A 25,935-nucleotide genomic window follows, 5' to 3' on the forward strand; every position below is an offset into this window, starting at 1 on the left:
AGCGCCCCTGGCGCTGAGACCCGGCCCGGTCCGGCACTGTCTTTTATGTCTCTTGCTCCGAGTCTTTTCTTAACATAATCTCGCACTCACTCCCGGCGCAAAGCCGTCAGCTGGTTACTCATTGCTGCCACTGGCGTCAGCTGCTACAGCTCCGAGAGCAAGTATTAGAGAAACACAACGCCCAGCGACGAGTCAGGCTTCCTCCCACTTGCTCTTTTTTTCACGTTCAATTTTGCTTAATGGTGCCTTCCAGACTCTAAAAGAAAAGCCTCTTACTCAGAACGGCCCCGCCACTCAGACACGCAGGAGCTCAGACAGAACGGCAAGCGAGGAGTGGGCTCCCGGTAGAAGCCCCTGTGCCCGCCCGGCACTGCCTGCCCTGCAGGGTGGCTCCCGGGACACACGCAGGCAGCGGCTGGGGTGAAGGGCTGAATTCCACTTCTAGGGGAGCCTGCGCTGGCCCACAAGGAGGGCAGGGCCCCCTCCGGCCCCCCGGTGCTACTGTTGCTCAGGGCCGGCCGTCTTGGTGGTCACCAGCTCAGTGGAGCCCAGCTCTGTGGCCGGCACAGGGATGCTGTGGCTGGGTGGGGCGGTGCCTGCTTCTTCTCCCGGTGGGGGTGAGTTGGGAGCTGTGGCATCCGGGCATCCCGGGGAGAAGACAATGACATCATCCAGGGACTCTGGAGTGGGTGGGGGCAGGGGTGCAGAGTGAGGCTCAGGAGTGGGCCACAGCCCTCCCTGTGCCTACTCTGGGAGCTTCCTCTGGAGGGTGGGCCCTCAGTGCGTGAGGTTCTACTTGGGGGGAGCGGGCACATGACTGCTCCACGGGACAGGAAACATGGGTCACAGGCCTGGCGAGGCGGAGTGCTGAGACGCTGGGGACCAAGCCCCTCGGACTGCGCCCTGACCCTCCCTTGGAACAGGGACTCTCAGAGCAAAATCCCCCCTTGGCCTGTGACCCGCCTCAGCCCCGTCTCCCTGTCTCCCGCCCTCTCTCCTCCGCAGCCCCTGTGACCTACTCCCCCTGGGCGGTGCCTCTTGGAGGTGGTGGAGGGGCAGACTCACCTTCCTGGTCTCCGTCCCGGGCCTCAGGGGAGGGCACCCCTGGCCACCGCCGCCGCCGCTTCCAGCTCACCAGAGCCAGCAGCGCCAGCGCCAGCGCCAGCGCCAGGCCCAGCAGCACAGGGGCGCCGAAGAGCAGCCCAGGCAGTGGCAGTGCCCCATCGGGGATCCCCGTGCCCACGGACTCCTGCGGCTGCAGCGCTGTGCCCGGCGCCAAGCTGCTGGCCCCCGCTGCTGGCGGAGGGGACGGGGAGGGAGGGCATGGGACTGAGGGGAGGGACGACCGGGGCCGGTGAAGGTCGGAGGGAGGTGAGACTGGGCAGGGGAGGGGGCACCGGGAGGCAGAGGGGAGAGAGAGGGGGTGAGGGCCACGCAGGGATCGCCAGTCCCCACCCAGGCTCTGCCCACTGACGCCCCCATCGGCCGTCACCCCGCGGGTCCCAGGCAGGTCGGGCTCCGGGGCAGGACGGCCTCCCTCCCTGAGTGTGGGGCCTCTCTTACCCGGCCGGGACTCCTGCATGTGGAGGAGGTAGCAGGCCACGCAGTGGCGGGTCAGCGGGTCAAAGCACTGGGCCTGGACGCAGGACGTCGGGGCTGGCCCGTCCCTGCCCCGCCGGCTGCGTCCTCCTCGCCTCATGGTGTTCACGCGGCCACACGCGGCCACACACAGCTGGGACTAAATTCTGAGCTCGCCTGGCTGCCCTGGGAGGAAGCCGGGACGGCCCAGCCCACTCCGCCCGCCCCACCCCCGCTCTCAGCCAGGCCCTTGTCTTTCACCTGTGGTTCCTGCCTTCAACCGCTCAACCATTGCGCTCTGACGCCAGCTGGGTGGGCCCTTGGCCAGTGGGACCCGGCCAGGGTCAGACCAGAGCCTGCTCTTGGGCAGCAAAGGGGATGGACCCCTGCCGAATGGATACAGAGCTCTGGGGTCCTTGGTTCTGCCTCTCTGAGCTGGCCCCTGGCCCCAGGCATCTCCCCTCAGCCCCACCTGCCTCCTCCTCTGGGGAGTCCTCCTACCCTCCCCAGGCAGAGCTGTTCAGGACATCAAACACCCGAGGGACTCCCACACACGTAGCAGTGATGGGGGAGGCAGACGGTGCCTCACAGCAAGGCAGCGGCACAGATCTCCATGGAAGGGTGGCCAGGAGGGCTTCTTGGAGGAGGTGATGAGAAGGTATTTGCCAGGAGGCGCCAGGGCCGTATGACAGGGGTGGAGGCCAAGTGTGAGCAGAGGCCTGGGGGCCCAACAGGAGGTCTGGGAGTGTGGAACGCAGAGGGCCGGGCTGCTGCACAGACTAATCCCGAAGGGTGTTTGGCCTCTGGCTGGGGACCACTGGGGAGCCCAGTAAGACCCCCTGGAGGAAACTGGGCGGGGAGGGGCACCTCCACCCACACGTCTGCCCACGGACTGTGTGGTCCCAGCCTGCTGTCTGGCCACCTCTGCCCGCCCACCAAGGCCAGGCCCACCGGAGCCATGTTTGAGTCTTGGTCACACACATGAGCTCCCTGGCCTTCCCTGACCATCAACAAGCGACAGGGTCCCGTCACTGGGATGTCTTAGGGAGCTCAGGGCTCAGCTGGGGTTGGTGCCTCCTGGGGACCACACAGACGCCAAGGACCAGCCCGGGGGATCAGCACACAGAGGAGGGGTAACTGCCAGGGTGCTGGGGAGGCAACCCCGGCCCCGGCCCTGGGGGAGGAGCTTGCACTGGGACAAGGGGACGCTGGGAGGCAGGGAGGAGCCCTGGGGAGGGTCTGCCTGTGGGGGACCTTGGCTGGGGGCGACAGCTGCGCGCACCACAGACCACTACAGCCGGGCCAACGGAAGGCTGCTGCTGGCTCGGCTGGTTTGTGTGGGAGAAGCTGGAATCTCACTGTACTGTCCCCCAAGGCGCTCAAGTATCACGTTCATAAAAAACTCAAAACTAAAATTGAAAAGCTAAAACATAATTTTTGGTCGTTTATTTGGAAGGCAGAGTGAGCAGACACAGCCCTCTCCTCTGCTGTTCGCTCCCCAAGTGCCCGCAAGTCAGGGCCGGGCCAGGCCGAAGCCAGGAGCCCAGAACCCAGTCCGGGTCTCCATGGAGGTGACAGGAACCCACATGCTTGAGCCATCACCGGCTGCCCTCCCAGGGGCCCGTCAGCAGGAAGCTGGAATTGAAACCCGGCATTCCGATACGGGATGTGGGCCCCCCAACGGCCTCTTCGCTGCTACACCAGACACCCCTAGAAGAATTTTTTAAAAAGAGGGGACCTCTCTCCATCCGCCACGGGGGCAGTGCGGCTGGATAAACAGCAAGGAGGCGCCGCGGGACAGGTGACACAGCGGCTGGCCCCCGGGTGTCTGGCTCAGGAGAGCCCGAGGACTCACAATCTCCGAGGCAGCCTTGAGGGGCCCTGGCCCACTGCCCACGGGCCAGCAACTGCGCGGCAGGAAGGTGTAGGCGGCAGTGCAGCTGCAAGAAGTGGGTGTGAATGTGGGTGTGTGTGGGGGGAGGGAGCCAGGAGGAGCGCCAGGGCACTGAAAGCCCTCTAGGGGTCCAAGGACAGGCCACAGCCCCACTCTCAGCCGGCAGCGTCCCTAGGACAGAGCCTGGACTGCGCACCAGGCGGCTGACTCGCCCCACAGGAACCCAGGAGAGAGCAGCTCCTTGGGCCTGGGGCTGGAATAGAGCCGGGCGCAGAGCTCAGCCCCAGGGGAGCGATGAGGCCACGTCCGAACTGTCCAAGGTAACAAAATCCTTCCCTGGGCCAGCGCCCTGGAGAGCCCAGAATCCTCACTTAACACAGATGTGTGCGGGGTGCGCCCTGTGTGCCTGCGCCCAGCCAGGGCCCGGGTCGAGGCCTGGACCAGCAAGGGGTCTGGCCTCAGACTTTCTCACTGTGACCCCCTGAATGGGGTTGTGGCAGCCCTGTCCCTCTGCTGGGGGCTCAGTGATTCAGAAGAGATTTCACCCATGTCAGTGAAATTAAATTGCCTCTCAATGTACTTTTAAAACAGCTCAAATCAATACTTTCTTTATTCAAGTCTTGTATGTCATTAAAATTTTTTTTTTTTTTTTTTTTTTTTTTTTTTTTCAGATAATGTTAGAGACAGACAGAGCCTCCATCCACTGCTTCACTCCCCAGACACCTGCAGTGGCCTCTGGCCGGGCTTGAATCCTGGGCCAACTCAGTCCAGGTCTTCCACGTGGGCGGCAGGGACCTCATTACTGAAGCCAACACTGCTGCCGCCGCCCGGGGGTCAACATCAGCAGGAAGCTGGAGCTGGGAGCCAGGGCCGGGGCTCTGGAGTCTTAACCACCAGACCAAACACCCATCCTCATTTTTCTTTCAAATTATTACCATATATTGTAAAGGATGCAACTCGGGAACAGCCAGCAGCCGGAGCCGCCCAGGGTGAGGGGTACGAGGCAGCGTGGAGCCCTGGACAGGCACCGCCCGGGGCTCTCCTATGGCACTGACGGCCAGAGAGGAGGGTTAAACTTTCTAAAATCAATGTGGTTTTTGCAAATTTTCAAGTTTTTAAACAAGTTACGACCTCAATGTACTCGAGTAGGAAGCGAGGGGCTTGGTTGCTGAAACTCCCTTTCGATCGAATTTGCCTCCTAGCATGCTCGACTTTTCACCAAATGCTTTGAAAAACGATGATTAATTTCCTGTCTCTCAGGGAAAAGGGAGTCTCCCTTGATCTTCGTCCCCCAAATTCCCCTCAAATGCCCTAAGTTTCTCAGGGTGCAGGGCCCTCCCATGAGCCGGCAGGTACACGGGGCCTGGGTCCACCTGACCATGAAGTGCAACCTGTACCCCTTCATGCTTCCGGGACGGGTGGGGGAAGTGAGGGCACCGAGTGCCTGGGGGGCAGTCCCTGGGGGCGGAGCGGCCCAGCCCCCGGATCGAGATGTGAAACTGTGCTGAGACCCAGGATATGCCCTGAACTTCCAAATGCGCTTTATTTGCAACTCTGCCGGCGTCACCCACACGCCCTGGACGGCACACGTCTCCGAGGAAGGGGCCTGTTTGCACCTCGTGGCCCTCTGTCCGCGCAGGAAACGGACGTTTTCGGTATTTCCTAAGTGGGGTCATGTGGTATGGGTTGCCCGGCCGGCCTCCCTGTCCCCCTCAGCTGGCCTGGTCCTGGAGTGCCCCGTGTCAGCTTCCAGCTCCCTCGTCACTACTTAGCTCTGACAAGGGTGTGGCCGATGGACCCCCGGGGGACACTGGGGTGGCCACAGCACCATGCAGCGTCCTGAGTAGCAGAATCCAGAGGCGGAGCTCCTGCTTCCCTGCCCCTCCGAACCCGAGCCAGGCAAGGGCAGGACAGGCCCTTCCACGGAGGACCCGAACCCTGCCCAGGCCCTCCCGAGATGCTCATCAAGGCACCGCTCTCCCTGTGCCGGTGCAGGCTCACACGCACGCACACACACACACAGGCCTGCACGCCATCCAGCACTGCACACACTCACACACACACACACACAGGCCTGCACGCCATCCAGCACTGCACACACTCACACACACACACACACACAGGCCTGCACGCCATCCAGCACTGCACACGCTCACACAAACACACACACACAGGCCTGCACACCATCCAGCACTGCACACGCTCACACACACTCACACACAGGCCTGCACGCCATCCAGCACTGCACACGCTCACACACAGGCCTGCACGCCATCCAGCACTGCACACACTCACACACACAGGCCTGCACGCCATCCAGCACTGCACACACACACACACACACACACAGGCCTGCACGCCATCCAGCACTGCACACACTCACACACAGGCCTGCACGCCATCCAGTACTGCACACACACTCACACACACACACACAGGCCTGCACGCCATCCAGCACTGCACACGCTCACACACACACACACACAGGCCTGCACACCATCCAGCACTGCACACACACACAGGCCTGCACGCCATCCAGCACTCCACAGGGTCCCTTGGCCAGGGCAGCCCCCACCGCTCTCTTGGGGGTCATGGGGCTCTCCTTGTGAGGTCACACCTCCTCTTGGGGCCCAGGCAGCAGGGGTGTCAGATGAGGTGGGGCAGGGAGGGGGCTGTCCCCCAGGCCTCATTCAGGCACATGGCAGGAACACGGGCAGACACCTCTGACCATTCACCGAACACCGGCAGCACACACGGCCTCAGGTCCTGGTTTAGGTTCTGGGGGAGCAGCCGGGAACCACGAAGCCGAAACCCAAACAGGGAGAGAACCATAAACCATGGAGCAAGAGGTGCCAGGTACTGGGAGAAAACCTCCGAAGGGCAGACCCCAGGGAGTTAGGGGATTTCAAACAGGGGTGTCCAAGAAGGCTCGGAGGGGAGGAAGGCTCGGGTACACCCCGAGCCCGCGCCATGCTCACTCCACTGGCCACCGCCTTGTGGGAAAGTGACGTGACAGGCCCTACTTAGCAAAGGATGGCGAGCTACGCAGGGGAGGGGTGGGCCAGGCAGCTGTGGGCACTCCACCCTGTGCACATCTCTGAGGTCCTGTCCATCTGCAGATGGTGACAGGGAGTTGGGGGATGGGAGGTGTGAGGGATCAGGTCTGGCCCCTTGGCCTATGGACAAGCATCACAGAGCACCAAGTGCTGGGGGACCCCTCTTGGGCCGGCCTTGTGGGGCACAGACCATGCACCCACCAAACATGAGCTGTAGCCTCCGGATGCCCCTGCCCCAGCATAGGGAGTGCTCTCAGGGGAGGCTGCCTCCTGTCCAGGCCGGGGCGGGGGCCTGCCCAGCTACTCCCTCCTGGTCCTCAGTGTCTCAGCCTCCTGTCCAGGCCGGGCACGGGGGACTGCCCAGCTACTCCCTCTCCTGCTCCTGTCTCAGCCTCCTGTCCAGGCCGGGCGCAGGGGACTGCCCAGCTACTCCCTCTCCTGCTCCTTAGCGCCACACTGAGGCAGGAGTCAGATTTGGGCTGCTCAGGCCCAGGCAGCCCCCTAGTGTCTATGGGAGGCCCTTCCATGAGGATTCTCTGCCTACACCCTCTGGCCCCAAGGAGACTGGCGCGCAAGGGGGCTAAGCCAGTGATCTTTCTGAGAATGGTCCACTTGGCTGCAGCCCTGCCAGCAGGGGGTGTGTGTGGCAGGGGAAGGGGTTCCCTCCTGGGTGGGGGCAGCTGCGGGGCACGTGCAGAGTTGGATGCAGGCACAGGCTTTCTGACCCTGCGAGTCGGCCACAGCCCTGCGTGGTGGGACGCACAGGTGGGGTTCTTTCCCACCACACCACTTCCCCTCACCAGGCCCTGGGGAGGCGGAGGAGACATGGTGCCCCACCCTCACCAGGAGAACCCCGCCCCCTCACCAGGGATGGGAAACACCGCCAGCTCGGGGAGAGCACTTGGGCCTGGGCCACCTGCTACAGTGACTGTAACCTCCCCAGGGCAGGCCCAGGGGCTGCCCACAACCGGATGGTCAGAGGAGCAAATGAACCTTCCACTTGAGCAAGCCCTGTCCCTCTGAGCACCTCACGCAGACACCAGCTTCTGGCCTGCAGCAGCCTCAGGCCACCCGGCCACTGGACCTGTGACCACGGCTCTCCGGCCACCGTCAGTCAGCCGGCCACCGTCAGTGACTGCCTGCACCCGGCCACCGGGACCTGTGACCACGGCTCTCCGGCCGCCATCAGTGACTGCCTGCACCCGGCCACTGGGACCTGTGACCACGGCTCTCCGGCCACCATCAGTGACTGCCTGCACCTGAGGCTTGCAGTTTTAATCATGGCCTCTTCACTGCACATGTTCACAGCCAGCAGGTGGAAGGCATGAGTTACCCTGGCCCCATTCTGCAGATAAGGGAACTGAGGCAGCTGACCTGCGGAGATGAGGCCATCAGCACGTGGCCGTGCCTGGCCTCTCCCACCCCCTCCACAGCACCAAGCACAACTCGGGCAAGCTGTTGGCAGAACGCCCCCCCCCCCCCAGGCAAGCTCCTCCTGCACAAGGCCACCTGACCGATGAGGGGACCACACTCCCCGGCCACCCACCCCCAGCCTCCTGGGGACAGTCCGGAGGGCACCTGACTGCCACTTCAGCTTTGCTCAGTTCAGCAGGCAGGGACAGGCCAGCCCACACCGCAGAGGGGGCCTCGCGGTTCCAGGGCCCCTGCCAAGCTGGCAGCAGTGAGAGCATCGCGTTCCGCCGCAACTTGGAAGGCTCCCAGCTCCTCGGCTGGCGAATGTGATGCTGCTTCTCTTGTTAAATGGCACCAGGTGGCACAGAGGCCTGAGAGGTGCCCGTGCTGGCTGGGGGGGGGGGAGGGAGGGCTCCTTGTGACAGGTCCCAGAGGTGGCACAGTGTCCACACTGCCTGTCCCTGCTCAGGATGCAGCTCCCCGAGACCTCCCCACCCCCACACCCCTTACAGCCTGGGACCCTGAAAGGCGGGTGCAGTGCTGGTTCCTAGGAGCCCTGGGCCCTCTGAGGCCAGGCCTCGGGGCCTCTGCTCATACTGCCTGTGCCTCTGGGGCCAACGCACACCTTCACCCCCACCCCCTTTCAGCAGACACTTGCGACCCGGGGAGTTCCTTGTCCCTGGCCTGCGGCTGCCCAAGCCCCACATGGGGCGGCCCCTTCTCCCATGTGCCAAAAGCTGCAGCTTTCTCTGACAGCCAGCGGAGATGCCCCAACCTCTGTTCAGCACCCAGACACACAGGAACACAGGCGAGGGCAAGGGCTGTGTGACAGCGGCCACGCCCCCGCCACAGTGGTCTCGGCCTCCTGGACCGTGAAATGAGGAAACACCCGTCTGTTGTGTGGGAAGAGCTCTGTGAGGCGTGACGTGCCCACAGATGGCGGCCGACACGCGGGCCTCAAACAGTCTACACAGCCTGTCAGCGGGCCTGAGGTCGCCTGGTGCCTCTGAACCCTTACTGAGCATGCTGGGACCCTGGCTGGGCTCTGGGAGGCAGCCTCAGATGGGAGGCCAGCAGGGCCCCGCTCTCACAGCGCCAAGAATCCCAAGTCGGCCCGCCCTCCAGGGAAGGGCGTGCGCCTGAGCCTGGCTGTGATGGAGCCGTCACAGGAGAGGTCCTGTGGTGCCCGCGCTGGCCAGGCGACAAAGCAGGGAATGTCCTGAGGTCTGAGGCCGGGGAGAGCCAGGGCCCAGCTCTCAACGCTGGCCCTGCCCTGCGATGTCTCCCACCAGAACCTCCTGCCCTGAGCTCCCAGTGCCAAACCCCTTGCCCTGCAGCAGCAGGAGCCCTGACGTGGCTGATGGGATTTTAGAATCCAATCCCAGCAGTTCTACAAATTCCCAGAGACCAGGGGGAGTGGTGAGGGGTGGGCATGGCGATTTGACGTAGGCTAAGCTTCGTTTGAAGACCAGCATCCCATATGGAAGCACCATATGGGTGCTGGTTTGTAACCCAGCTCCCTGTTAATGGCCTGGGAAAGGAGTAAAAGGTTGCCCAAGTCCTTGGGCCCCTGCACCCAAGTGGGAGACCCGGAGGAAGCTCCTGGCTCCTGGCTTTGGATTGGCCCAGCTCCAGCCATTGTGGCCATCTGGGGAGTGAACCAGTAGATGGAAGACCTCTCTCTCTCTGTAACTCTGCCTTTCAAATAAATAAAGAAAAAGACTTATTTATTTATTTGACAGGTAGAGTTATAGACAGTGAGAGAGAGACAGAGAGAAAGGTCTTCCTTCCATTAGTTTACTCCCCAAATAGCAGCTATGGCTGGAGCTGCGCCGATCCAAAGCCAGGAGCCAGATACTTCTCCTGGTCTCCCATGCAGGTACAGGGCCCAAGCACCTGGGCCATCCTCCACTGCACTCCCGGGCCACAGCAGAGAGCTGGCCTGGAAGAGGAGCAACTGGGACAAGAACTGGCGCCCATATGGGATGCTGGCGCCACAGGCGGAGGATTAATCTAGTAAGCCATGGCACCGGCCCCATAAATAAATAAATCTTAAAAAAAAAAAAAAAAAAACAAAGATCTCTTTATCTCTTTATCTCTCCCTCTCTCTGTTTGTAACTGTCTCTCAAATAAATAAATAAAATCTTAAAAAAAAAATTCCCAAAGACGCCCAGGAGAAGGCAGGCAGTGGCCGCCAATCCTTGTCTCTGCACAAACTCCTGAAGCCAGTGGTGTAACTCCCGATTTGCTCCTGTTTTGAACCGAGCTTTGCATCATCTCACATAATAGCTACTATCCACTGATTGCTTGGCTGGCACAGCACAGGACATTGTTAACACAGTGCATGACAAAACATATCATCCAGCAAGCTGGGGCGTCATCGTCTCACTTCACCCTCACTTCACGCAATCTGCGGCGAGAGGCGGGCGTTTAGTGCAGAGGTTAGGACGCCGGTTCAGTCGCCTGCGTCCCAGATCAGTTTAACCTGGGTTTAACACCTGGCTCTGGCCTCTGACCCCACTTATTAGGTTCCTGCCACTCACAGGGCAGACCTGGATGAATCCCTGGCTCTGACCTGGCCAGGCCACTGTGGGCATCTGGGAAGCTGACCAGCAGATGGGAGCTCACGCTTTCTGTCTCTCAAAATAAATTTTAAAAAGTTCAAAAATCCAAGAATATCCCACGTCACGAAGTGAGCAGAGCCATCTCCATTCACACCGAGGAGGCCACCAGCAGGCTCTGCAGGGCGGGGCCGAGCTCCTCACCGGTAAAGGCACGGTGCTGCGACACCCGTGGGTTTCAGACTGGTTTTGGCCACGGACGCTTTGTTCAAACAGACTCTTCAGTGAAGACGCATCATGTCAGACAATGAGACCCAGGCTCTGCTGGGGGAGCGCGGCAGTGGGGCCGATCAGCAGCTGGGCCCTCTCTGTGCCTGCCCAGCTCACTGTGGCCCAGGCAGGACCCTCTTCCCCAACCACGACTGTTCCCGGAGCTGGCATTAGGCTGTTGGGGGTGGGGGGCAGCCCCAGGCCCAGAGGCCCTCACAGGTCTTCCAGGGAGGGGCTCTCGGAGCTCCTGAGCAGGGACAGCAGGCTCATGGCCGAGACGCCGGGCACATGGCCAGCAGAGATCTGCAGCATGCGTGCCAGGCGCTGCGCCATGGCGGCTCGGGAGCCTTCCACCTGCAGGGAAGAACAGAGGAGGGCGTGAGACAGGATGGGGCGGCCGGCCCTTTCCCACGGCTGCCAGGGGCAGAGCTGGGGCCAGCGCTTAGGGGCAGCGCAGGGCACCAAGGCCCCAGCACGGCCACGACCTCGCTCGTGCCGCACCCCGCAAAGCAGCTTCCCTCCCCTTAGCCTACCCTGTTCTTCAAATAACCTCCAGGGATACCTCAGCCTGGGACTCCCGCTCAAGTGGACACCAAGGCTTAGCGAGCAAGGCTGCAGAGGTCACGTGCACTGGCCAGGGCCACAGTCAGCGACTGCACAGCCGGCACGGGAGCTGGGTCAGTTCAGCCAATGCCCAGGCAGCCTGCGCCCTGAAGGCTCACTTGTCTGGGACTGAGAGACACGCACGGGGATGGAAAAGTGGGGTGGACAGTGTCCCTCAGTGTGGATAAGGAGTCCCCTCCTCAGGGGCTTGGAAGGGCTGGTGGGCAGAGAGCAGCTGAGGGGTGAGGGAGGGCAACGAGACTGAGGCGCTGGCACTGACTGGCGCTGAGCAAGTAAGACCGAAAACACGCTGGAAGAACAAACACTCAAGTCCGGTGTCTCCCCTGGCCTTGCCCGCCCCACCCCGTGCCTTCTCTAGCTGGGAGGCATGGCGCACTCGAATCCAAGGCTGGGACGTCCTCAACGCCCCCTACCCTTCTCCCGCCACCGTCACCCGTGGGTTCATCACTAAGAAACGCACGAGTGGCTTTTCGGTGCTCCTGTGCCAGTGCGGCTGGCAGATCTGGCAGCCTGCTCGCGCTCCCTGGCATTAAAAAAAATTTTATTGATCTTTTTTTGGTTTGTTTTGAAAGGGAGAGAGATTGAGATAGCAATCTCCGGGGTCTGCGCCTTGGCTCAACTGGTTGGTCCTCCGCCTGCAGCGCCGCCATCCCATATGGGCCCCGGGTTCTAGTCCCGGTTGCTCCTCTTCCAGGCCAGCTCTCTGCTGTGGCCCGGGAGGGCAATGGAGGATGGCCCAAGTGCTTGGGCCCTGCACCCCATGGGAGACCAGGAGGAAGCACCTGGCTCCTGCCATCAGATCAGCGCAGCGCCAGCCATAGCGGCCATCTGGGGGGGTGAACCAACGGAAGGAAGACCTTTCTCTCTGTCTCTCTCTCTCTCACTGTCTATAACTCTACCTGTGAAAGAAAGAAAAAGAAAGGAAGGAAGGAAGGAAGGAAGGGAGGGAGGGAGGGAGGGAGGGAAAGAAAGAATTAAAAAAAGAGAGAGAGAGAGATCTCCTTCCACTGGCTCACTCCCCAGATGCCTGCAACCGCCAGAGCTGGGCCCAGGAAGCCAGGAGCTGGAGTTCCACCGGATCTCCCACGAGGGTGGCAGGGACCCCAGTACTCGAGCCTCCCAGGGTGTGGAGCAGCAGGAAGAGGCAGGACTCACTCAGGTGTCCCGATGCTGGACGTGGGCATCCCCAGTGGGTCCCAGCTGCTGAGCCTACAACCCAGCCCTTGGCACGCGTTCCCCCGGCTCACCCAGGCCCCTCCTCTCCGGGGCTTGGTCCTCGGATCTCTTCTCCCACACTGAGGTGACCTCATTCAGTTCCACAGCTTTACATTCATCTAATTGCTGATGACACCCAATCACATCTCCAAACCTTGCCTCCGAACGGCGGACGCATGGATGCAGCTGCCACTGGATTTTCCCCTTAGGTAACTCACACACACCATAGTCTGAGGGTGTCCACAACAGAGCCCTGGGGACCCCCAAAACCTGTTCCTCCTGCCCTTCCGCATCTCTGCCAAAGGCAAACCCACCTTCCACTCAGGCCAGGAAGCTCAGCCTTGCCCCGACTCTTCTCTCACGTCCATCTGGGCCCCTGGCACGTCCTGTCAGCCCCACCCTGGATACAGCCAGTGTTGCCACCACCTGTCTCCCTGCCCGCGGGCCACACCGAGCCCAGGCCACTCATCTTCCAGGGAGAGCCTCCACACCCTCCTCCTCTCTGCGCACCCTCCTCCTCTCTGCGCACCCTCCTCCTCTCCGCGCACCCTCCTCCTCTCCGCGCACCCTCCTCCTCTCCGCGCACCCTCCTCCTCTCTGCGCACCCTCCTCCTCTCTGCGCTGGCCTCCGAGCAGCCACTGAAAAGCCATGTTCCTCCGTGGGCGCAGGCTCTCCAGTGGCTCCAGTTTTCCTGAGTCAAAGTCACAGCCTCTGCAGAGACCCACAAGGTCCTACCGCCGCCCCCAGCCACAGACTTTCCCTGCTCTGCCTTCTGCTCGCTGAGCTCAGCCCACCAGACCTGCCTGCCACCCCGGAACACACAGGCACGTTTCCACGCGTGGACCCTGCTTGCGGCTTCTGCTGCCAAGTGTGCTCTTCCACTGACCCGCACTGACCCACAGGGCACCCGGCCTGCTCTCCGCTCCCTCAGGTCTACCGGAAAGTCCTGCTGGTGGCGAGTCTCGCCCCTTTACCGCCACCCGACACGTCCCAGCCCCATTTTCTCTCCTCCTATGTACTCTACTTCTTCACCTGCTGGTTTCCACTGGAACGGAGATGGAACGTCTGTGGTTTTGTCTACACTGGGTCCCTGGCGCCTGGAGTGGTGCTTGGCACGCACACTGGGGATGCACAAGAACTCCCTGTTCAGCACATCTCACTCTAGGCTCCCTGGCTTTGGCTTGACACTGATCTCCCAGGGGCTGCTGCTCCCGCTCGGGCTGCACACTGCCTCCCGCCTCTCACGTGTCCCCCTCGCGATGGGCCCATCACGACCCTGCTGCAAGGTCAGGAAGGACTCAATCACTCCGCCGCCAGGGTTCCACCGCCCCGCCAGGCTCGCTGCTGCTGTGCCTATCAGAGTACACCTGTCCCACTAGACTCTATTTTTTTTCTTTTCTTTTTTTTTTTTTTTGACAGGCAGAGTGGACAGTGAGAGAGAGACAGAGAGAAAGGTCTTCCTTTGCTGTTGGTTCACCCTCCAATGGCCGCCACGGCCGGCGCACCTTGCTAATCCGAAGGCAGGAGCCAGGTGCTTCTCCTGGTCTCCCATGGGGTGCAGGGCCCAAGCACCTGGGCCATCCTCCACTGCCTTCCCGGGCCACAGCAGAGAGCTGGCCTGGAAGAGGGGCAACCGGGACAGAATCCGGCGCCCCGACTGGGACTAGAACCCGGTGTGCCAGCGCCGCTAGGCAGAGGATTAGCCTAGTGAGCCGTGGCGCCGGCCTAGACTCTATCTTTTTAGGATTTGAAAGTCAGAGACAGAGAGAGACGAGCAAGAGAGAGATTTTCTCTCAGTTGGTTCACTCGCCAGGCGGCTGCATCGGGTCGGACAAAGCCTCGTGGAAGCCAGAGCCAGGAACTCCATCTGGTCTCCCACATGGGTTGCAGGGACCCAGTAGCTGAGCCACGGTCCGCTGCCTCCCAGGCACGCTAGCAACACCAGCACTGGAAATGGAGCAGCCGGGACTCAAACCGGCGTCCTGACGAGGGATGGGGTGTCGCACGTGGTGGTCCAACTCGCAGGCCAGGAATCTGTCTCGGCGGATTCCCAGAGGTGGTGCTGCCCTCTGCCTCACGTGCGTTCCCGGGGGCCAGCACGGGGTTCCGGCAGCAGGACCCGGCAACCGCGTCACTGCGCGGGCCACATGTTCCCCCTCCGCTAAACTCCAGCCACACACACACGACTCAAAATACGGCGAGGCTCTCACTCGACCACGTGGAATAGGCCCTGAAAAGGACAACGCGGGGCGAGGGATGAGGACGTAGGGGTGGGGGGCTTCACGGGAGGGCTCCGAGCGGCTGTTTCTGCAGCCCCTGTGGGCTCCAGCTTCAAGCAGGTGGCCACAGGCTGGAAGAGAACCAGGGCGCGGTGCGGCCTGCCACCTCATGGCCACCCGCAGAACTGCACCACCTGTCACCCGGGTGGCAGGGCCCTGGCACCCAGGCACACTTGAGCTACACAGCAAAGACTACAATGCTCCTTCGGACGAGAACACCGCGGGCGAGAAGACCTGCTCACGGCCACGGTCCAGACTGCGACGGCAGGGAGCCCCACACCGGCCTGGTGGCTGTTTGCTTACTAGCCGGGTGACGGGGGCCAGCCGCCTCTTCTCTGCGAGGTCACTTCCCTCGGAGGCTCCCCGTGAGGAGGGCCTGGCAGGGCAGGCGCTCCGGGTGTGCCCGGCCTCAGGTCGCCTGACAAGGACTGTGCGCTGGTCCCGTCAGGGATGCTACGACAGTCATCAAACACAGAACCACCCGTGAGAGCAGCAGGTGCGCCTGATCTGAGGCCGCCCCGGTGCAGGCCTTTCGCGCCCAATCTGAATGCGATGTGCAAACGGTGCCACTCCTGCGGGCGACTGGCTGCCGACACGACCGATACCTCCTGCTCACACGTACACTGCTCGGTTTCACTGGGAGGTTTCTAGAAAACAAGCAGCAGCTGTTCACGAATCCCCTGAACTCTGCCCCCAGAAGCGGCCTGGTGCCCGCTGTGGGGAGGACCCTGTCCTCAGTCCTCTGCGTGGTACTGCTTTGCCAGACCCGGAACAGAAATATAAACTTTAAAGATGAAACCAATGAACAGATCCTCGAGGCAACTGAACAGGCCTGGGGCTTAGGTGGGGCAGCTCAGGCCCTGGGAGCCCCACAGGGTCCACACTGTGGGCCTCCCTGGGCAAGCACCCCCACTCCTGCCGAGGACTCCCAGTGAGAAGTCAGCGAGAGCCGAAGAGCAAAGCTCACCAGCTGCCCTCTATTCACGGCTCGCCGTGCGAGAAACCAGCAGAAGTGGTCAGGGCAGACCCACACAACATGCACCCATGCAACCATCTACTCACCCACCCCCAGACATCTACACCTGCTGGGTGCCCTGCACCAGGTCAGGATGACTGCTCCCACGGGCACCTGAGATGCACTCAGGGTGAGTGCACACCCTCCCTTCTGCAGCCCAAGGTCACAGCCGGGGCAGAAAAGCCAGGATTCAAGCCAGATCTCAAGCCTCCCTTCACATCAGCAGCCACCTTTCCTGGGCACTCAGTGGCTCTTCAATGAGCAATCATCTACCCGTCTGTCTGTCTGTCTGTCTGTCTAAAAGGCAGAGAGAGACAGCGAAAGATCTCCCATGCCCCGGTTTCACTCCCCACCTGCCCAGCTGTGGCTGCGCCAGGCCACGGCCAGAAGTCAGGAACTGCACGTGCATCTCCCGCGTGGGCCGCAGGGACCCAACTACTTGAGCCACCGTGTGTTTTCTGAGAAGCATCAGCGGGCGGCTGCAGTGGCAAGCAGAGCCAGGACTCCAGCCCAGGCACTCTGCGGCAGCTTAGCCACTACGCCGACGCCCACCCCTCGGCAAGCATTCCTGTGTGCCCGCCGTACTCTTACGCGAGTGCGACACCGGCCAAGCGATCGGCGTTCTCACCTCCAGGTCACAGAACAGCACGGGGCTCCGGTAGGTGTGGGCCAGCCTCACGACGGTGTTCCGATGAACGCTGCAGAGGTTCTCCCGCCCAGCTGCAAGGAAGCCGACAGCCACAGGCTGCAATCGCCGCCCTGAGGGCCGCGCCCCAGGAAGCACTGGGCCAGCAATTCACTTCCCGCCCACCCAGGCCTCAGGCTTACAGTCAGTGCAGTGACAATCCCATGTCACCTCGTCTGGGCGGTAAAGCTCATCACGTCACACAAGGAGGCTGACGGCTTTCAGAGTGCTCTCAGTTCTATAAAACGAGGACGGCAGGAGCTCCTAGCCCCCTGGGTTACACAGAGCCAACGCACTGGCACCTAGGAGTTACCCGGCACTCACTCGCCGATGCTTCCTGGGAACAAACCGTGTTGGGTCCTCTCTAGCTGGGCTGGGGAGGCAGACAGACGTCGCCAGTGCCAGAGGGGACACTGCAGCTGGGACTTGAGGGACTTGGAAGGGTCAGCCAGACAAAGAAGGGGGAAAAAGTAGCCGAGAGAAGCAGGTAGGAATCATCGGGAGGACGAGGCCTGGGGGACGAGCCCCGTGCCCATCTCAGCTCTGCCCTTTTGTAGGTGTGGGCCTCGGGCAAGTCACTTAACCTCAGCTTCCTATAAACAGCTACCTCAAAGACTAACAGGAAAAGCCAAGCAGCTACAAAGAATGTGTGGCACCCATGAGGGCTCACTAAAGGTCAGCCGTGGTCATGTCCACGGCTACCATGTGGTCTCCAGACCAGAGAACGAGTCACAGGAAGTGAGAGCAGACGCGAAGGCAGAGGCCAAACTGCAAGATGCACTCTGCGCCGTTAGAGTCTGGATCTTACTCCGAAAGCCACAGGGGTCACGAGGTCACGCTCAGCGACAGCAGAGCTACCTGCTCAGTTCCACTTTTAGAAACACCGATGGCAGCTGGGGCTCCCGGGCCTGCGTTCCGCCACCAGGCCACCCAAGCACGGAGCCCGCGCCAGCCACGGCTCTCCCCAGGCAGGCAGTGCACTTACCGCCTGTGGCCAGGAAGCACGCCTTCCCTAGGAAGAAGCTGGCGTCCACGTGGTGCAGGGACTTCTCCACGCTCTGCAGGCTGAGGCGGCCAGGCGAGAAAACAAGCAGGGGACAGAACCTTGTGATGCAGAAAGCGCGAGCTCCCCTCCTCCGGCCCCGCGGTGGCCAGCGTGCGAGCAGGGTCACAGGAAGTGGCCCCGGAGGAACACGCTTTCCTGTGAGCTGTTTTAAGCTACTTTTAATTACAAAGTGAGTCACGCTTGCAAGGTAATCAAACACGGATGCAAATGCCAAAAGTAAAAGTCTCTCAGCAGCGTCCTCCTGGAGGTCGCTGCTGCCAATAGTCTGGGTGTGATTCTGGAATTCTTCTATCTGCAAACGGGCAGTGCTACGTGGAAGGAGCTCGCTGGCCCCACATTTCGTCAAACTCCATTCCAGAACAGAGGAGCCTGCTACACTCCTCAGGACGACTCCACGCCATGCCACAGTCGCTGTCCCCAGCGACTATTACAAAGAATGCAGCACAGACATTCTTTTAATCATACCCTCGCACATGCAAGCGAGTATTCCACAGGACAGATCCTGGAAGCAGAAGAGCAGGCTTGGGGCCGGCGCTGAGGCACAGCTGGCATCCCATATGGGTGCCAGTCTGAGGGCTGGCTGCTTGACTTCTGATCCAGCTCCCTGCTACGGCCTGGGAAAACAGCGGAAGATGGCCCAAGTCCTTGGGCCCCCGCACCCACATGGGAGTCCTGGAGGGAGCTCCTGGTTCCTGGCGTTAGCCTGGCCCAGCCCTGGCTATTGTGGCCATTTGGCAAGTGAATCAGCAGATGGAAGATCTCTCTCTCTCTCTCTGCTTCCTCTTCTCTGTGACTGACTTTCAAATAAATCTTAAATATATATATATATACATATAAACACAGTCACAGTAAGTGTCTTCCTAAAACGCAGGTGCGTATCACCAAAGCGCTTCCCTTTGCAGTCACAGCAATTTAGTCGATTGCCTGCAAACGCTCTTTCCCCCGGCCAGGCCTCTCAGCCCTGCATCCAGGACTGACACGGAGTCCGCCGGCTTCCGGAACGGCGGAGGCCGCTTGCTGCGGAGCCCTTTCAGTGAACAGAGAGGCTCACCCACGGGCACCAGGTCTGAGGCAGGGCCACCCCTCCCGGCCCCGCCAGCCCCACCGCCCACTAGCTCCCGCTACACAGCAGGCTGCAGCAATCAGGGGCTCCAAGGCCCTGGTTCCCCGCCGTTCCTCTCACTGCCTTCCCTTAGCCCCACGGCAGGCCCAGCTATCTGTGGGCCAGAGCTGGACCCTGAGCCCTGCCTCCCCTCAGCGGGCCCCCAGGAGGGACTCAGTCCCATCTGTACCTGTGGCGCCTTCTCACCCGTGATGTTTTGAATCGAATGTGACCTTCACCACAAAGTTTACCCTGGGCCCACCCTGGTCCTGGCCATCAGAGGTCTTGGTCGGGCCTTCATGCTACGTGTCCCAGGTCCCTAACCACCTGCGCGCAGGTCCAGCTTCCTGCCCAAGTGGACATGGAGGACAGGAGGCTTGCTGCTCATCCCTGCACCTGCTTTCAGGTGCACAGATGGGCCCTAGAGAGCTGAACAAACGGATGCCGCTGGTGGGATCTGAACACTTGCTCTGGCCACTGGCTCTTCCCTCTTCACCCTCCAGGTCGCCCATAGGCGGCCCCTCCCAGCCTCCTTCCTCCCCATCACAAGGGAGGTCACTCTCCTGGCAAGCACCTAGCCAGGTCTGCTGGAGCCCCGACACGCCGGGTCCTCTGGCTCTCACCTGTATTTGCTGTGAAGATTAATCACAAATACGAGCAGGTCCACCCGGGGCCGATTCACGTTGGAGGGCAGAGGGAGGGACCTTGCAAGGTGGCTGGAAAACAAAACAGTAGAGTTCTACACACACACACACACACACACACACACACACGTGCCCGCCTCACAGGGCAGGGGGCACCGCCAAGGCCTCCTCCAGGCAGAGCCGCCTGTCCCGATGACTCCTGATCCCCTCTGCCAGGGAGGGGCGCTCTCAGTAACCCCCTTACGGGAGGCAGGTTTAGAAACAAGACGTCACCTGTGCCAGCGACGCTGCACACCAGAAAGGGAGACCAGGCTCAGGAGAGAGGGTGTGTAGCGTCCTGGGTTAAACCTCTGCCGGCAGTGCCGGCTTTCCATATGAGCACCAGTTAAGTCCTGGCCACTCCACTTCCTATCCAGCTCCCTGCTGATGGCCTGGGGAAGCAGAAGAAGATGGCCCAAGTACCTGGGCCCCTGCACTCACGTGGGAGACCTGGAAGAAGCTCCTGGCTTTGGACCAGCCCAGGTCCAACTGCTGCGGCCATCTGGGGAGTGAACCAGCGGATGGAAATCTCTGTCTCTGTCCTTCCCTTTAACGCTGCCTTTCGAATAAAATAAATCATCTCACAGACACAAAAAAGAGAAGAGAGGGTATGGGCTCTGACATTCGGGGGCTAAGCTTGAAACCCTATGGGAGATGGAAGTCTCACAGGCTCAATCCCAGTTCTGTGAATTACCAACCATGTGACCCTGGTAGATCATTCTCATCCAGGTTCCATCTCTGGTTGTCACACACACATCTGAAGGCTTTTCTTGAAGCATCTATTTCTGTCCCTTTCTGTCTCCTCTTCTCCCAGATTATAATTCAAGAAACACCAAGAAGTACAAAAAACACCAAAGCTGCGAACACACACACACCCGCGTCCAATCACCTGGAAGTTACTATAAGTTTAGAAGACTCTATTATTTTTTTTAATAATGTTATTCTTTAAGACTTATTTATTTGAGAGGCAGAGTTAGAGAGAGAGACAGAGAGGCCTTCTATCCGCTGGTTCACTTCCCCTGTGGCCACAATGGCCAGAGCTAGGCCCATCCAAAGCTAGGAGCTTCTTCCGGGTCTCCCATGTGGGTGCAGGGGCCCAAGGACCTGGGCCATCTTCCACTGCTTTCCCAGGCCATCAGCAAGGAGCTAGATGAGAAGTGGAGCAGCCGGGACTCGAACCTCAGCACCGGCCCCTGGAACACTTCCCTAAACCTCTCCATATATACATATATATATATATATACACACACACATATAACACCTATACATTTTGACAACAGGTATAATCTAAAAACTGGAAAACAGTATGAATTTGAGCAAAATAACTAAAGAAGAACTGAAAAAAGTAGATGAACTTTGGGTAAACTATTTTTTAACTTACAAGAGATTGTTTTTAAAGATTATTTATTTGGGGCTGGCTCTGTGGTGTAGTGGTTAAAGCCACCGCCTGTGACACCGGCATCCCATATGGGCACAGGTTTGTGTCTCGCTTGCTCCGCTTCCAGTCCAGCTTCCTGCTAATGGCCTGGAAAAAGCAGTGGAAGACGGCCCACGCGCTTGGCCCCTGCCACCCATGAAGGAGACCCAGATGAAGCTCCTGGCTCAGCCCTGGCTGTTCTGACCACTAAGAGAGAGAACCAGTGGGTGGAAGACCTCTCTAACTCTTTCAAATAAATAAATAAATTTTTTTAATTAAGATTATTTGAAAGGCAGAGTGTTAGGAAGGAGAGAGAGATCTTCCATCTACGGTTCATGCCCCAAATGTCTGCAACAGCTAGGGTTGGGCCAAGCTGAAGGCAGGAGCCAGGAACTCCATCCTGGTCTCCCACGTGGGTGCAGGGGCCCAAGCACTCGGGCCATCTTCTGCTGCCTTCCCAGGTGCATTAGCAGGAAGCTGGATGGGAAGTAGAGTAGCAGGGACTCAAACCATCTCTCTGGTATGGGATGCCAACATCACAAGCAGCAGTTTAACCTGCTGTGCCACAATGCTAACACCAAAAATCTTTAGTCTATGTAAATAAGTTTTCAACCTCATCAGCTCTGGTCTTTACCGTTCCCACATGTTAGATAGATCTTAAATGGTATTATTTTCAGCTATCTTTTTCTACTCTTAATTCTGCAATCTTCTCTTTTCTCTTTATCATGTGGGTTTTGAACTTTAAAAAAAAAAATTAAATATTTGGAGCTGGTGCTGTGGTGCAGTAGGTTAAGCCTCCACCTGCAGTGCCAGCATCCCATCTGGGCTCCGATTCAAGTTCCAGCTGCTCCATTTCCGACCCAGCTCTCTGCTAATACCACCCGGGAAAGCAGCGGAAGGTGGCCCAAGTGCTTGAGCCCCTGCACCTGCGTGGAGACCTGGAAGAAGCTCCTGGCTCCTGACTGGCCCAGCTCCAGTTGTTGCGACCATTTGGGGAGTGAAGCAGTAGCTGGAAGACCTCTGTCTCTGTATTTCTGCCATTCAAATAAAAAAACATTTATCTGAAAGGCAGAGTTACAGAAAGAGGCAGAGACAAAGAGAAATCTGGGGCTGGCACTGTGGTGTAGCAAGTAAAGCCGCTGCCTGCAGTCCGGGTATCCCATATGGGCACCCGTTCTAGTCCTGGCTACTCCACTTCCAATCCAGCTCTCTGCTGTGGCCTGGGAGGGAAAGCAGAAGATGGCCAAGTCCTCGTGCGCTTGCACCCACATGGGAGATCCGGAAGAAGCTCCTGGCTCTGGACTGGCCTAGCTCTGTCCGTTGCAGCCATTTGGGGAGTCAACCAGCAGATGGAAGGTCTTTCGCTCACTCTCCATAACTCTGCCTTTCAAATAAATAAATCTTTACAAAAAAAAAGAGATCTTCCATCCACTGGTTCACTTCCCAAATGGCTGCAATGGCCCAGGCCGAAGCCAGGGACCCAGAACTCCATCCAGGTTTCCCACATGGGTGGCAGGGGCCCAAGCAGTTGGTGAAGCATCTGCTGTCTTCCCAGGTGCATTAGCGGGAAGCTGGACTGGAAGCAGAGAAGCCAGGACTCGACCAGTCCTAGCGGTTGGTTAGTGGCCTGATCTGCTGAGCCACAACACCAGCCCCTTACCTTTTTCTTTTTTCTTAAAGATTTATTTATTTACTTAAGAGGCAAAGCTACAGAGAGAGGGAGAAAGGTCTTCCATCCGATGGGTCACCCTTCAAATGGCTGCAATGACCAGAGTTGAACCCATCGGAAGCCAGGAGTTTCCTCCGGGTCTCCCACGTGGATACAGGAGGCCAAGCACTTGGGCCATCTTCTACTGCTTTCCCAGGACATCAGCAGGGAGCTGGATCAGAAGTGGAGCAGCTGGGACTTGAACCAGCGCCCAGACGGGATGCTGGTATCAGAGGTGACCACTTAACCTAGTGTACCACAGTGCTGGCCTCAACCTTTTTTTTTTAAATTCATGTCTTTATTAAATTTCTCAGTAGCATAGAGCACTAAAGTGGAGCTTTCTTCCCCCTTTTCTGTATCTTTTTTCAGAATGGGTTTTTTTTAAAAAAAGATTTATTCATTTATTTGAAAGGCAGAGTTACGGAGAGGCAGAGAGAGAGAGAGAGAGAGAGAGAGAGAGAGAGAGAGAGAGGTCTTCTATCTGCTGGTTCACTCCCCAAATGGCTGCAGCTGCACTGACCCAAAGCCTGGAGCTTCTTCCAGGTCTCCCATGCAGGTGCAGGGGCCAAGGACTTGGCTACTCTCCCAGGAGCGTCAGCAGGGAGCTGGATTGGAAATGGTGCAGCCAGAACTGGAACCAGAGCCCACATGGGCCGCTGGCGATGTAGGTGGTAGCTTTACCCACTATGCCACATGCCAGCCCCCAGACCGGTTCCTCACCGGGTTTTGTATGCCATGTGATTCGCCTTTTTATTTGGAGGGGGGGTCCCCATGACATTTCTTTCCATATGGTTTTTGCTCATTTGGGCAGTTTGGTGCACATCTTCCATGAATCGGATTTCCGTGTGCACGAAGTCACTTGACCCAAGCAGCGCTGTTCTTACTTCCTACCAGTTAGAAAGGAAAACAAAACACACTTCTCTAGTTCTCCCCCCCAATTCGGGGGTCCTGAAGAATCCTCAGGTTCTGTTGTAGGAACAGGCTTGGCAGGAAACCACGCCAGAATTTTTTGCTGTCAGTCCTGCTGGCTGATTTTCGCATTTTCCCAACTCATCTCACGAGCGTGGGAGGACGGAAACTGTAGCTCAGCTCCGCCTCACCAGGTTTCCCGGGGGAATTCCTGCCTTCCGTTCTTGCTACGCCGAAACCTCTACCACCCCTCTCCCCCAAGGCCTCCCTAAGTCTCCAGCCCACCGCACGAACCCGACCGCTAACCGCGTCACTCTGCTAGCTCTCGCTCAGAGGGGCGCACTGCCCAGGGAAGCGGCAAACTGGAAAAAAGGAGGCGGACAGCTGATGTAGTTCTCAAATTTAAAAAAAATGTAGAGACACAGAGAAAGATTCCCCTCCCACTGGGTCACTTGCCAAAAGCCCAAAAAGACAGAGGCTGGAAGCCAGGAGCCAGGACTCCATCTGGGTCACCACGTGGGTGCCAGGGGCCCCACCGCCGGGAGCTACATTAGCAGGGAGCTGGGGACCCGAACCTGTGCCCCACGCCAGCGGGCGACGCCGCAGAGCCGAGCCGGGCTGCGCCCCGTCCCCACCCGCAGCCCGGCTACTTACACCCGCAGCTCCGAGGCGCAGTCCGTCTTGAGCATGGAGTCGGCCAGCTGCTGCAGAAGAGCATCGTCCGCGCCCACCAGCTGCCCGAACAGAAGGCGCCCCGCTGAGCCCCGGGCGCCGCGGGCCCCTCCAGGAGAGCTCGGCGGGCGCCACGCCCCCAGGGCCCCGGGGGAGCACGGAGGAGCGCAGCCCCCAGGCAGCACCGCTCGCCCAGCGCCTCCGGACCCCCACGCCCACCGCCCGGCTGGGAGCGCCGGACCCCGAGTCGCGGGAAAGCCAAGTTCTGGTTTTCCCCGCCCACCAATTAGAAGCCGGGACGGAGGCAGCCCGCGCACGATTGGCGGGCGCGTCCCTCCGTCGCGGACAGCCGCCCCTCTGATTGGCTCAGAGCGTGGCTCTCCCGCCTACGCCGCTCCCGCCGGAACGGCTCCCTCAGGCACCCCAGGGAGCCCCGCGACCGGGCGGCAGAGGCGCAGGCCGGGGAGAACGGAGCCGCCGGCACCTACCAAGACGGTGGCCGTGTTCAGGCCGGGCAGCTTGTCTAGCGGCCTTAACACCGACATCCCAGCCGCTGCCGAACCGCCGCCCTTCGGTGCGCGCCCGACTTTCAAACTGCCCCGGGTCCCGCCCCTCCTGCGCGGCAGAGGGCACGTGGTCCTCCTTGGGCGGGGCTTCGCCGACTGGGCGGTACCCTCTTAAAGGAACCGCCACCTCTTAGTCTGAGCAGAGGTCCAGAGGGGCTACAGGCACCCACCGTGCTGGACAGGTCCCGCTCTTCAGAGAAAGGGCGTTCGGTGATGGAGCCCTTCACTGCCGTTCATTCATGCTTGCTTACAGTACTCTAGCTTCCTTTCCGACCTGCCCCTCTTAGGAGTTCCCCACCTCAGCTGACTCCATCCTTGCAGCTAATCAGAACGAAATCTTGGGGTCATTCTTTACACCCCATGTCCGTTCCGTAAGCAAGCCTATTGGTTCTCTTGAAATACAGTCAGAAGGACTGACGCTGTGGCGTCGTTAAAACCCTGGCCTGAAGCGCCGGCATCTCATATGGGCGCCAGTTTGAGTCTCGGCTGCTCCACTTCTGATCCAGCTCTCTGCTAAGGCCTGGGAAAGCAGTAGAAGATGGCCCAAGTCCCTGGGCCCCTGCACCCGCGTGGGAGACCCAGAAGGAGCTCCTGGCTCCTGGCTTCTGATCAGCTCAGCTTTAGCCATTGCGGCCATCTTGGGAGTGAATCAGCAGATGGAAGATCTCTCTGTAAATCTTTAAAAAAAATTTTTTTTATTTGACAGGTAGAGTTATAGACAGTGAGGGAGAGAGAGAGAAAGGTCTTCCTTCTGTTGGTTCACCCCCCAAATGGCTGCTACAGCCGGTGCTGCACCGATCTGAAGCCAGGAGCCAGGTGCTTCCTCCTGGTCTCCCATGGGGTGCAGGGCCCAAGCACCTGGGCCATCCTCCACCGCACTCCCGGGCCACAGCAGAGAGCTGGACTGGAAGAGGAGCAACCGGGACTAGAACCCGGCACCCATATGGGAGGCCAGCACCGCAGGTGGAGGATTAACCAAGTGCGCCACGGCGCCGGCCCCTCAAATAAATCTTAAAAAAAAAAAATACAGCCAGAAGCTGAATGGCCGCAAGGACCAAGCCGCCATCCTCTGTCACCTGGGCCACTGCAGCCCCTTCTAACTGTCCCGGCAGCAGGGGCTGCTCCGCAGGCCAACCAGAGCCAGCCTCTCCAAAGGGAGACCAGAGCAGACCACTTCCCTGATCGAAGCCCACCCGCGGCTCCCATCTCAGCTGCTCCTCA

The 25,935-nt window shown here is 59.7% G+C and overlaps 2 protein-coding genes across 5 annotated transcripts; both read right to left on the reverse strand.

Annotated features, from left to right (window-relative positions):
- Window positions 1-192: 192 nt before the first annotated feature.
- On the reverse strand, window positions 193-1,793 carry TNFRSF13C (TNF receptor superfamily member 13C). Of its 2 annotated transcripts, none has more exons than XM_070052986.1 (3): window positions 1,564-1,793; window positions 1,066-1,293; window positions 193-680 (listed from the first exon to the last, which is right to left on the reverse strand). In XM_070052986.1, exons 1-3 carry the CDS (start codon window positions 1,697-1,699, stop codon window positions 499-501), a joined length of 546 nt encoding a protein of 181 aa, XP_069909087.1. In that variant the 5' UTR covers window positions 1,700-1,793; the 3' UTR covers window positions 193-498. The 2 variants fall into 2 exon arrangements, with proteins under 2 accessions (XP_069909087.1, XP_008273381.1); XM_008275159.4 differs by having other exon boundaries at window positions 1,066-1,377; window positions 1,564-1,782.
- Window positions 1,794-10,173: 8,380 nt separating this feature from the next.
- On the reverse strand, window positions 10,174-24,773 carry CENPM (centromere protein M). Of its 3 annotated transcripts, XR_519921.4 has the most exons (7): window positions 24,637-24,773; window positions 24,131-24,210; window positions 19,383-19,475; window positions 17,577-17,656; window positions 16,735-16,829; window positions 16,535-16,626; window positions 11,079-11,126 (listed from the first exon to the last, which is right to left on the reverse strand). XR_519921.4 is itself a non-coding variant. In XM_002721382.5 (6 exons), the coding sequence occupies exons 1-6, from the start codon at window positions 24,691-24,693 to the stop codon at window positions 10,986-10,988; spliced, it is 543 nt and encodes a 180-aa protein (XP_002721428.2). In that variant the 5' UTR covers window positions 24,694-24,773; the 3' UTR covers window positions 10,174-10,985. The 3 variants fall into 3 exon arrangements, 2 of the variants coding, with proteins under 2 accessions (XP_002721428.2, XP_051690004.2); XM_002721382.5 differs by lacking the exon at window positions 16,735-16,829 and having other exon boundaries at window positions 10,174-11,126; XM_051834044.2 differs by lacking the exons at window positions 16,535-16,626; window positions 16,735-16,829 and having other exon boundaries at window positions 10,174-11,126.
- Window positions 24,774-25,935: the final 1,162 nt, after the last annotated feature.

The sequence above is a fragment of the Oryctolagus cuniculus genome, chromosome 11, assembly GCF_964237555.1.
Source record: "Oryctolagus cuniculus chromosome 11, mOryCun1.1, whole genome shotgun sequence".
Taxonomy (NCBI): Eukaryota; Metazoa; Chordata; class Mammalia; order Lagomorpha; family Leporidae; genus Oryctolagus; species Oryctolagus cuniculus.